The 13,278-nt window shown below is 32.8% G+C and overlaps 2 protein-coding genes across 4 annotated transcripts in view; both read right to left on the bottom strand.

Annotated features, from left to right (window-relative positions):
- LOC141525843 (uncharacterized) overlaps nucleotides 1-13,278 on the bottom strand; it is a 293,402-nt gene that overhangs the window by 164,949 nt on the left and 115,175 nt on the right. The gene's annotated exons all lie outside the window — the stretch shown is intronic.
- LOC141525834 (uncharacterized) lies at nucleotides 9,831-10,840 on the bottom strand. The gene is made up of 3 exons (XM_074240484.1): nucleotides 10,456-10,840; nucleotides 10,298-10,384; nucleotides 9,831-10,224 (listed from the first exon to the last, which is right to left on the bottom strand). Exons 1-3 carry the CDS (start codon nucleotides 10,715-10,717, stop codon nucleotides 9,929-9,931), a joined length of 645 nt encoding a protein of 214 aa, XP_074096585.1. The 5' UTR covers nucleotides 10,718-10,840; the 3' UTR covers nucleotides 9,831-9,928.

Genomic DNA, 13,278 nt, shown 5'->3' with positions numbered 1-13,278 from the left:
AAAACAGTGTGTGAAATTTATATATTATGACTTTGAAACAAGACAAGATGATAATCTTCTTGGTAATAATCAGATTAACATTCATATCCCGAACTTATGTGTAGCACAACAGGTGTGCAATGAGTGCTGTGATACTGAGGATCTTCAACTTAATTCATCTCGCCCACTGTGTAATGTTTGTGGTATTTGTGAAACGGTTTTTTATGGTGAAGACTGTGTAGGAAAATTTGTTGACTATGTGATTGACATATCTCAGTCAAAAACTTGTAAAAAAGTAGTTTGCATAGCACACAATGCTAAAGGTTTCGACGCACAGTTTATCCTCAGCGAGTTGATAAGTAGAGATATTAAAGATATTAATACTATTGTAAATGGAACTAGTATCACTCTTATTGAACTCAATAATAAAAAATTAAAATTTATTGACAGTCTCAATTTTATATCAGCTCCATTATCAGCATTACCAAAATCATTTGGTTTCGAGGATAAATTACAAAAAGGATATTTTCCTCATTTTTTTAATACGAAGAACAATCAAAATTACAACGGAACGATGCCTGAGAAGAGCTACTACGGCTTCAGCACAATGTCTGAAAAAACTACATCAACCAAGAAGTCTGAAAAACAGGAATTTCTTGAATGGTATAAAAATAGAGTTAATGTTAATAATAGTTTCAATCTTAAAGAAGAACTTATTTATTATTGTAAATTAGATGTAAGCATTTTAAGAATCGCTTGTAGCAAATTTAGGAAATTAATTATAGATTGCGGAAATGTATGCCCATTTACAGAGTGCACGACCATAGCTTCTACATGCATGCTGTTTTATAGACGTAATTATCTTAAAGAAAATCAAATTGGTATTTTACCACGTTCAGGGTATAGATTAGGTGATAACCAATTGCGGGCTGCTATCGAGTGGCTAGCATGGCTTGAGAATAAAAATAATTTTAATATCACTTATGCATTACGCAATCGTGAAATAGTAACACAGAATGGGGTTAAGCTTGATGGTTTTAGAGAGGACAACAATGGACAGAAATATGCGTATCAGTTTCATGGGTGTTTTTGGCATGGCTGCCCCAAATGTTTTAAAACCAATAGGTCTCGTGCAATATTTAAGAATAAAAATGTCAACTCAGATAGTCATAATAGTCGTTATGAAAATACTCAAATACAGTCGGCTAAAATCCTGAGTAGCGGATATAATCTAATTGAGATGTGGGAATGCGATTTTAATCGGGAAAAAAAGAATAATGTAGAACTACAGATTTTTCTAGCAACTTCAAAAGCTCTTGCTATTCAGCCTCTTAATCCTCGAGATGCATTCTTTGGTGGGCATACAGGTAATGTTAAAACATATTATGATGTTAAACAGGATAAAAATGGAAAAGATATAGAAGAAATTAGGTATGTGGATGTGTGCTCACTGTATCCGTGGGTGTTAAAGAGGGGATATTTTCCAGTTGGACATCCTACGGTTTATGAGGGTGAGGATTGTTCTAATATATGTGTAAATAATGATATTTCAAAAGTGGAAGGATTAATTAAATGTAGAATTCTTCCACCGCAAAATTTATTTCATCCTGTACTTCCTTACAGAGCTCACGGAAAATTATTTTTTCCTCTCTGCAAAACATGTTGTGATAATCTTGTTCAAAGAAAGTGTTATCATAATATTTCAGAAAGAGAACTACATGGTACATGGGTATCATGTGAACTTCGAGAAGCGGTGAAAAAGGGGTATATTATACAGGAAATAGACGAAATATGGTCTTATAACACCATACAGTATACCCCAGGGGATGAAAATAATAAAGGTCTTTTTGTTGAATACATTAATACATTCCTAAAAATCAAACAAGAAGCTTCAGGTTGGCCTGTGCATTGTACCGATGATGAAACGCGTAAAGATTATATCGAGAAATATGAAGTGCATGAAGGTATTAAGCTCGAACCAGATAAAATTAAAAAAAATCCAGGCTTAAGATCTCTTGCTAAATTATTTTTAAATTCATTTTGGGGTAAGTTTGGCCAGCGTGAAAATATGGATAAAAAATCGATTATAAAAGATTACAATGAGCTAATTGATTTCGCTTTTAATCCTGAAGTTGAAGTAATAGGAATATTCCCAGCTAATGATGAAACACTTTTTGTTACATGGCATACTAATTCGGAATGTTATACACCATCAGATCACGCTAATGTTGTAATTGCCGCTTTTACAACAGCTCAAGCCCGCCTTAAGTTATACAGTTATTTAGATAAATTACAAGAGAAAGTATTATACTATGATACTGACTCAGTAATTTATGTAAGTAATGGTAAGAATGACTTACCAACAGGCGACTTTTTAGGTGACTTGACAGATGAATTAGAAAGCTATGGTGTAGGTAGTTATATATCTTCATTCGTATCAGGTGGCCCAAAATTTTACTCATATTTAGTTAAACATAATGGTACAGTTAGTGAATGTTGTAAATTGAAAGGGGTAAAAATTAATGGTAGCACCGAAAAATTGATCAATTATGAAGCTATGCGTTCTCTAGTTGTAGATTCAGTTGACCCTTTTAAAGTAGATTATTTTGGAATACGCAGAGATCAATATCATCAGGTATTAACTAAAAAAGAAACAAAAATCATTAGAGTTACAGGTCCTAAAAGACGAAGAGTAGGAGAGGCCGATACATACCCTTATGGATACAAACGATCGAAAAAAGAATAAAAATATAAAGAAAAATATAAAGTCCTAGGTTATTCTGCCCGACTTCTTGTTTATTATTAACTATCGCCACTGGCCATATCTACCTTACCGATTTTGCCTCGTCATTGTTTAATACGCTAAGAAAAATTTTTGTATAATTTTAGGAATAAGAAAAAATTTTTGTATAATTTTAGGAATAAGAAAAAATTTTTTAGCAATAAGAAAAATATTTTGTATATTTTTTAGAAATAAGAAAAATATTTTGTAAATTTTTAGAAAATAAAAAAAAATTTTGTAAATTTTTTAGCAATAAGAAAAATATTTTGTAAATTTTTTCGGAAAAAAAAAATTATATATTAAAATGTTTCAATAAACTAAAAAAAAAAAAAAAAAAAAAAAAAATATTGGATTTTATTATTTTTTATTAAACTTGTTTTCTTATAAATATTTCTGTTCCTTCCATTATTATTTCAGTTGTAAAAATGGATCCACGCTGGAAACACCCATTCACTTCGATTATATGTGGACCCACAGGATGTGGGAAAACTTTTTTCGTAAAGCGGTTTTTAAAAGAATTAAAGGAAATTTGCGATACCGAATTCAGTAAAATAATATTTTATTATGCAGAGTGGCAACAAGGATACAATGATTATGATACTACATTTGTTGAATTCCGAGAGGGTTTACCTCGGTCTGGAGATTTTGAGGATAATTTACCAAAACTGGTTGTGGTTGACGATTTGATGAGAGAATCGTCAAGCGGGTCTATAGTAGACTTACTTACCAAGGGTAGTCATCATAAAAACTTAAGCGTTATGTTTTTGTCCCAAAATTTGTTTCACTAAGGAAAAGGTCAGCGGGATATCTCTTTGAATACGAATTATATTGTAGTTTTCAAGAATCCTCGGGATAGAGCCCAAATTTTTCACTTAGCACGGCAGGTATATCCGGAAAACCCAAAGTTTTTACAAGAGGCATACTTTGATGCGACATCCAAGCCACATGGTTACCTACTTTTAGATCTTAAGCAATCTACACCCGAAAATTGTAGGTACAGAACATGTATATTTCCATCAGATCAATATTATTATGCTTATATTCCGAAAAAATGTAATGATATAAAAGGAAATAACTCGCAAAATAATGTATCAGTTGTGCGTATGTAATGGAGGGAGAAAGGTCGTCAAGCAGTAATTCTGCTCATAAATCAATTGGTCGTAAAAATATAGCTCTACTTCAAGCTCTTCTGTATGCGTCACCAGCTCAGCGTCGTGCCATACTTCGTCACGCGAAAAAGGATTTAATTCAAGTTATATGCGAGTGTTGTTTGAATGTTTTGCACGGTAATATTCCTTTAAAAGAATCTGAAAAAAAGTTACTAGCTAAACACAAAGCTACTTTACGAAAACTGAGTAGCAAAAAAAATAATATTTCAACAAAGAAGAAACTAATCAATCAAAAAGGAGGAGCATTTTTACCTATGCTTTTGGGTCCCTTACTCGGTGCTCTAGTGTCTAACCTAATCTAATAAATATGGAACATGTGAAAAAGATGGTACTTATTCCGTATGAAGATATTGATAAATTAAAATCTGGAGTCAAATATTTCAGCCAAGATTTAAATAACGTCACTAATCACTTTTTACCCACATCTCAAACCCCTAGTGATATACAAGCTCGTTTGGATGCTGAATTGACTAAAATTTTAAACACGAATTCATTAGATATTAATGATCGTGATAAATTAAAACAATACTCTGAAGTATTAAGACGTTATCTATTTTTTAAAAATAGAGAAAACAATAACATTCCAGTGTCAGAAAAAAAAGAAGTTGACAATAGTGAAGTTGTTCCTGATCTTACAGATTTCTCTAACATTAATAATAATCAGGATATTAGTACCGCAGTGGTAACAGATAATACTCAGCATAATAGATCATATCAAACTTCAGACATAATAACTGGTGTTCCGAAATCATATCAAGCATTGGCTAAAAATATTCTACGACATATTGAGTCTGTAGATGGTGACAGGAGATTAAATTGGGACAATAAAGGAAGTGTTATTTTGGATGGGCGTAAAATACCTGGTGGTAATATAGTTGATCTCATAAACGATGCTGTACGTCACCGAAAATCAGTAAAAGCTACTGGTAGAAACTTTTTTGCTGCGTATTTACAAGAAATAAATACTCCTCGAGAGTTTGTAGGAAATAGTAGTTTCTGGAATAAAGATGTAGTAAATATAAAAAGACTACCTCTCAATACATCTACACCTAAACGTACAAATAAAAGTAATATTTCATCGGAAAACTCACAAAGTTTTCAATCTCTTGCAAATAGTACTTTACAGAGTGGTGGTAATAAAAAACAGATGTATGAAAATTCATTCAAATGGCTACGACTATAGAAGAAACTCTTAAAAAAGAGTATTACAATCCGTCTAATCCTGTATCATACTCCGGAGCACGTAATTTAGTGGAAAAATTCAAAAAAAATATACCCGAAGAAAAAATAAATGAATGGTTAGCTGCTCAGGATACTTACACTAGACATAGACCTACACGGCGTAAATTTCTAAGGTTACATTATACTGTTTCAAATATAGATGATGTATGGGAGGCTGATCTTGTAGAAATAAAATCTTTAAAAACTTATAATGATGGTGTCTCATTTCTCCTTGTTGTAATAGATGTATTAAGTAAATATGTATGGGTTGAACCCTTATTAGATAAATCTACCAAGTCTGTGATGCAAGGATTTAAAAATATTTTTGACCAAAGTAATGGACGTAAACCTTTCATGATCCAAACAGATAAAGGAAAGGAATTTGTAGCAGGTACTGTGCAAGAATACTTAAAATCAAAAGACATATACTATAGAACTGCACGAAACCCCGATGTAAAAGCAAGTGTAGTAGAACGTGTTAACAGAACTTTGAAAGAACGAATGTGGCGGTATTTTAGTCATCGGAAAACTTATAAATACATTGATATTTTACAACAATTAGTTGAAGCTTATAATCATACAAAACATAGCTCGATAAGGATGGAGCCTGCATCAGTAAATTAAGATAACGCTGGGGAGGTGTTTCGTAATATTCAAAAACGATATCCAGTGATAAGACCTCGAAAAAAACTCTTTAAATATAAGGTGAATGATTATGTACGGATCAGTAAATATAAGTCTACGTTCGAGAAAGGTTATGAGGCTGGTTATACTGAAGAAATTTTTCAAGTTACAAAAACTAAACTACGCCAAAATATTCCTACTTATGAATTAAAAGATTTAAATGGTGAAGAAATTGATGGTTTTTTCTATGAACAAGAAATAGTGCGAGTGATTAAGGATCTTGAAAAAGAAGAATTTCTGATTGAAAAAATCATTAAAACCAAAGGAAAAGGAAAAAATAAACAATATTTTGTAAAGTGGCAGGGATATCCAGACAAATTCAATTCTTGGGTTCTTGCATCAACAATATCAGAATGAATAAAACAGAATTTCTTATGGTTTTACCAAGTGATAGTAGTATGAATTATTTTCCGGACAACACGGCAGCTCATTACACAACAATGCTACCAGATCACATTAAATTGGAAGGGCAATGGGTAGTAGGACTAAAAGAAATACAGTTCCCTGCAAGTTTTTTTCACATTCAGTCAAAAAAGGAGGGCTGTATTTAGTTAGCGCTGGCCATGCCGGCTATGGAGTTCCTGATATATATTCAGATTTTTACTTACCCAGAGGACATTATACAGACCACAGGAAATTCATGTCCGCTTTGAATAACTTCCCTGGTACTGCAGAACATTTTCACTTTAAAATAAATGATTCAGGATTTACCACTGTAAAAAGAATCTGTCAACCTCCGAAATGTAAAGATACCAGTCATCGTCTTCTGTTATCTTCAACTTTATTAGATATTTTAGGTTTTAACCACTATGACGATAGAACCAATCAAAGAGACTTTCTTTTAGGTACAAAAGGCAGTGATAGTTATGAATATATAAATGTAAGTGAAAGACCCTTCAGCTTGACAAGAGGGATACCCAATAGATTTTTCATTTATTGCGATATTTGTGCTCCATATGTAACTGGAGACATAAATTCGTCGTTATTACGAGCAGTAACTTTAGAAACAAGTTTATATTCATACGGAATGACTATCACCAATAATTACGGCTCTCCTAATTATATACCCATTATATCGAATTCTTTTAGAACAATTGAAATAGATATAAGAAATAATAATGGTGATCCTATGCCATTTGAGTACGGGCCTTTGAACGTGACACTTCACTTTAAGAGAATTGATTAAAAAATGTCTCATTACATTGAATACTATAATAATCAGGCGGGTGGAGGTTATAAAGAAAAATATAATAGATTTGGTCAAGTTTATGTCGGCTCTTATCAACATGGTCATGGAATAGGTGCTTTTCTGGGAGGACTCTTTCGTAGAGTAGTACCTTTTCTTGGAAAAGCAGCACGTGCAATAGGAAAAGAGGCTGTTCGTACAGGGGTGAATGTATTAAGTGATGTTGCAACGGGTCACATACCTTTCAAACAATCATTGGAACATAGACTTACAGAAACAGGGATGCGAGTTAAAAGAAAGGCATCAGAAAAATTGGATGAGATGATGCGTGGGTCGGGGTATAAAAGACAGCGACTGCGTAGATTAACTCACAAAGTACATAACCGCGGAAGAGTGCGGAAGCGTAGTAGTAAGAAAAAAAAGGCTACCAAAAAGAGGAAAACTTCAAAACAAAATAAACGTAAAGTGAAAAAATCTAAGAAGCGTGACGTTTATGATATATTTAATTAATACAAAATGTCATTTTTACATTCTCACTCAGAGGAGTGTGCAAAATCTGAACTAGATTTATTCACACTACCTCCAACGCAAACAAGTATTGAACAATCGCAATGGACATATTACAACCCTATGGCATCTTTATCGGACGATACTCCGATAGAATTTGTTATACCTGGACACGGTGAAGAATACATTGACTTATCACATACTATGATAAAAATTAAAGCAAAAATTGTACAAAGTGATGGTACAGTTGTTGAAAATGATGTTGTGGGTCCAATAAATAATTTTTTACATTCAATGTTTAATCAAGTAGATGTCTTTTTCAATCAAAAATCATTTCACCACCTAATAATGCCTACGCTTATAGAGCTTATATTGAATCATGTTTAAATTATGGAGTCGATGCAAAAACTACTCATCTTAAAATGGCGTTGTGGAGTATGGATACATTAGGGGAATTTGATAGTGTAGAAAAGGATAAAAATAAGGGTCTAAAAGATAGAATGACATTCACAACGAATGGAAAAGAGTTTGAAATGATGGGTCATTTACATTGTGATGTTTTTAATCAAGATAAATTTTTACTTAACGGAGTGGAAATGAGAATTCGTTTAGTTCGATCAAAAAACACATTTTGTCTTATGAATGGAAGTAAAAATAACTACATTGTCAAGATTTTGGAGGCTATGTTAATAACGAGAAGAGTGAAAATTAACCCGAGTATTTTAATAGCTCATGCAAGAACATTGGGTCAAACAACTGCAAAGTATCCGCTTACTAGAGTTGAAGTAAAATCGTTTGTTTTATCCAAAGGAATACTTGGGAATACTATCGATAATGTGGTATTGGGCCAATTACCTAAAAGAATAATAGTTGGTTTTGTAGACAATAGAGCATACAACGGTTCCAAAACACATAATCCTTTCAATTTTCAAACTTTTTCATTAAACTATCTTTGTTTATACATCGATGGCCAACAAGTGTTGGGTAGAGCACTACAGCCGGAATTTGGTAAAGATAATTACTCTGAGGTAGAAGCATATAACACCTTATTTAGTGGAACGGGTGTACACTTCGGAAATACGGGGTCATGGATCACACGCTTAGATTATCAATATGGAAGCACTCTTTATGCTTTTGATTTAACACCAGACCTATCCGCAAATTTGGCTTCTCATTGGAATTTAGTTAAGAACGGAAGTCTCAGACTAGAAGTACGTTTTAGTAAAGCTTTTGAAGTTAATGTAAACTGCATTACATACTTAGAGTTTGATAACATTTTGGAAATTGATTCATCACGCCAGGTTATAGTAGATTATAATTAAAGAGAAATAGTGTATATTTTTATATAATGAGAGCAATATTTGGATTAGTGATGGCTTATCATCCGCTTCCTCGATTATTAGACAAAATTATTACTAGTAATTTTGACTAAAAGTATATAACTAAAAGTTTTAAGAAGATGAATCAGTATTCAGTGTGATACCTCGCTGTACAGACAATTTTATGGACACTCTTCAATTAGTAAAACTTTTACCCTATACTGATGCAAGCGTTGGAGGAGTCTATCCATCAGACAAAATCCCCTGCATCTGGCCTAGACCCTGTGCAATTATTGTCAACACCGATGATCATACCAAACCGGGAACCCACTGGGTCGCATTCTTTGTCAATAAACATGGACAAGGAATCTTTTTCGACAGTTTCGGACGACCCCCCAGTGACTCTCGATTTATTCAGCGCCTTGGAAGAAATTGTAGAGGAGGATACAAGTGGAACCAGCAACAATTACAGGATATTAACTCCAATTATTGTGGTCAATATTGTATTGTTGTTCTTCATTGGCTTAGTAATAACAAATCCTTATCATCCTTTCTTAATTTGTTTGAGAAGGATACAAAACGAAACGACCGATCATTAATAAAAATGTTTAAAAAAATATTGAAAAAGGAAGATATGAAAAATAAATTAAAAAAAAAACCGTTTAAAAATTTATCAGGAGGAGGACGTCTATATTCGCAATCAAGTGTTTCTAAATAATAAAATATATATTTTGTAAAATAAAAATGTGACATTTATATCATAATTGTGAAAATTAGTTTAAATAAAAATTCAAAAAAAATTTTTAATTGTTATTATTTAACTAAGTAGACCCTTATCATGCTAGATTATAAATTATTTTTAATCGGAATTAAGTTATAATTACTATTAAGTAAAAAAAAAACAGTTATATTCATTTTTTTTTTCTTTATTTATCATTTTTACACCATTATTTTTTATTCATACTTATAAAACACTCTTATTATTATTATTATTATTATTATTATTATTATTATTATTATTATTATTGCTACATATTTTTACCAAAGAGTCGGATTTTCTTTTTACAAGGTTCATTATTTACTATAGAGGGTAATGGTCTTTTTTTTTTTTGGGGAGAGAGCGAGATTTTATGAGCTCCTGAACTGTCCAATTTATCTCCTGTGATAATGAAGATGGTTCTTTCTCCAATTGATCAGTCTCGGATGACAAGTCAAAAATATCGTTCGATGCATCATCCCCCAGAGTAACCACTGGAATAGCTGCAGTAACTGCAGTGCTCTCTTCTTCCAGCGTAATCACTGGAACTGGTGTGATAACTGGAGTCTCCTCCGGTTCTTCTGCTTCCAAGTCGTCAGTTTCTTGGGATGCACACAAATCTGAAATTATAGAAAGACAAAATAAATAAATATACATAGTCTAATAGGAAAACAGCATAAATATTATACATACCGACTCCTTTAATAAAAAAGGCCTCTAAAATACCATAGATTAACTCTGTAGACTTTTCTACGATGAAATCATGCAAGCCACTTTGTCCTGAAAAATAAAAAAAAAGTTTATTACAAATTCAAAAATATTCCAATTGTCAACAAAATTTTGATAATTACCTTGATGATCATATGCCATGTAAAATGGGGCGATATTAATATTCTGTTCCGCCGAATAATTGTTATTGATTGTTGAGACAATGTTTGCGGCTGTCTCCTTTAAATATTCCTCTAAACTCTTTGGTACAGATGTGTCTTCTTTGATTATTTCATCTGCTAATGATAAAGCATCAGTGAAAGACTTCTCTCCCTGACATACTTGACTGGACGCTGCCAAGGGAGCCTCGCGGATTCTATATGCCCATTTATCCATACCAGCCATAATTTGGCTATCACTTACGCAGCAATCAAAATCACCATTCTTATTATTATTATCAATTGTTTCGCGCACAAACGTATTATACGCGTTTAAAAAACACTCGTCACTAATGTCTTCCCAACCGTTTTCCATGTTTTATTTTAAATTTGAAACTGCAGAAAACTCAAAAGACTTGTTTGCTTCCTAGAGGAAGGTTGAGAATAATGTCCTTTCCCAAAAACAGTAAAAATTTCGTAAGCATCCCCTCTCCATCTTAGTTTTGCTCATCATATGGTATTTTTCCCTTACCATGGTATAGTGTAGGAGGATAATATGGAAAATAATGAATTCCTGTCCCCCAGAAATTATCTTTCCATACATCCTTTACTGCCATTGGATGTTCAACTATCCCAAAGTCTAATGAAGGAGAGTTTTTCATCTCAACAATTTTTGTAGTGGGGTTGAACTGCATCAGAAAAGTAAGATATTTCAAATCTATGGTTTTTGGTAATTTCTCACAGTGGGTTAAGATAAAAGCACATGCTAAACTACGGAGTGATGGGGGGTCTTGTTTCACTTTCCAAGATTCCTGCTGATAATAGCTTTCTTCTAGTCCTGCTGGTATACATAATTGTAGAATTTCAATAGATCTTTCAAAGTGGTTCGACTCATCATCTACTAAAGCTAAAAACTTCCAATTTTTAATGTGCACTCCAGACTTATCTGATTTACATAACTTACACTGATTTTTCTCACTCAATGATTTTTGAACATGTATTTTCGAAATGGAAAACTTGCACGGGACTGTTGTATTTATTTTTATCTTCCGCGTAATTATCCGGCGTCTACGCTCAGTTAGCTCATCTTTTAGGGTTTTACAGCGTAATGGTTTTAAATTATAACCTTGGAAGGGCATTTTCAGATTACACCAAAGAATACGACTAAAAGCCTAAACAAAATTAAAAACTTTTCAGTCGTTAATAGTGTTTTCACTCTTTTAGTTATATCCCCCCCCTCCCCTCCCCTCCCCTCTATCATTATATAATAATATACTGTATGGTAATTGGTTTAGAATATCCCCCTCTCCTCATTAAAATGCTATAAATAATAGGTACATACCCCCTCCCTTTTTAAAGTTATTAGGTTTATTTTGATACAATTAGTAACCAGTTTCATCTTGTGCCTTCTAAAGCAAGTATTGAAAATGGCAAGCACCCCGTTTGTATATTTATCAAAAGTATTAACATTAAATAAGTCTCAAACCAAGCAAGTGCGCTGTGGCTTAAAATACAGTGAAAATAATTTTTATCCTGTAGTTCAAATAATAGCTACTCATCCACGAAACCTAATCCAACTGAATTTAAATGAATGGAAAAAATTGTGTTCTTCATGTGATACATTTTCAAACTATTTTCATGAAGAAGTAAACAGGAACTTTTATCGAAAGTTCTGCTCCATTCAGTGCGAAGATCTAAGAATCGACTTTTCTGAATTTAAACAAGAACGATGCATAATACTGAGTCACCAAGACTCTCGCATTTTCCTACTTGGTCAATCAGTAAATACATTAAAATGTATCACCCAAAGTGTAAATCATTGGATGGATCATCTTGAACAACTTCCTGTTCTGGACTACATAAGCTCCGTAGGAGAAAATATATCAAACTATATTTTAAAAAATCTGCTACCAAACGTTAGAGAAACACCAAATTTAGTAACCATTTTAAAGTATTTTGAAAAACATTTTCTCGATTTATATAAATACTCCGTACGATCACTATCATTCAAATCAAATCTTGGGGACCTCGGTTTTTCATTCTTTTGGGAGTTACTGTACCATCATGAGGATCTAGCACAACGAATAATCAACGAAATTGATAACCAGTTATCAGCTCGCTACACCCTATACTACAGTGCAACTGAGGGAAAAGACATCGCCGACTAATATTATCATAAATATGGAAAACAGAAAAAATTCTTACTAAATGACATATCCATATTATTAGTATTACTTATATTTTTACTAGTTTTATTATTATCTGTACTACGAGAAATAAATCGTATTATTCAACATATTTTTAATAGTTGTATTACTAATAGTACTACAGAAAATAATTTTATAAGTATGACTGAGAGAATGAAGAAAAATGGTAAATAAAAAACAAAAAAAAAAACGAAATATTTTACTTGTTTTAAAAAATCATCAATCTTTCATATTCCTACATTTTTAAAAATTAGAAAAATTATCACATCATCTGTTTACCCCACATACCAAGATAACGAGGAACAGGACCCAAAGATCAACCTACATTCATCTATCCTTAGCATCTCTATTACCCTCTTACATTTAAAAAATAACTTGCCCCATGCCGAGACAAACACCTCCGCCAAATCAATTAACAACTGTCAATCAAAAGGCCCAGACCCTACACTCTCACGAACCCCTCACACCAGGGGGGGAGCGGAAAAGGTCTGGCGCCAGTGACCGAGGAGTGGGGGTTTGTTGTGTCTCGCAGGATGTGCCCCATACTACTGACATGTCATAAATATTGATCAATATAAAATACATATCAGAAATATTTCGG

Source organism: Cotesia typhae, unplaced genomic scaffold (assembly GCF_013202065.1).
Source record: "Cotesia typhae breed Kobodo isofemale line unplaced genomic scaffold, CoteBio_Ctyphae contig_27, whole genome shotgun sequence".
Taxonomy (NCBI): Eukaryota; Metazoa; Arthropoda; class Insecta; order Hymenoptera; family Braconidae; genus Cotesia; species Cotesia typhae.
The sequence above is the reverse complement of the archived record's forward strand: the minus strand, read 5'-3'. Positions and strand labels throughout refer to the sequence as shown.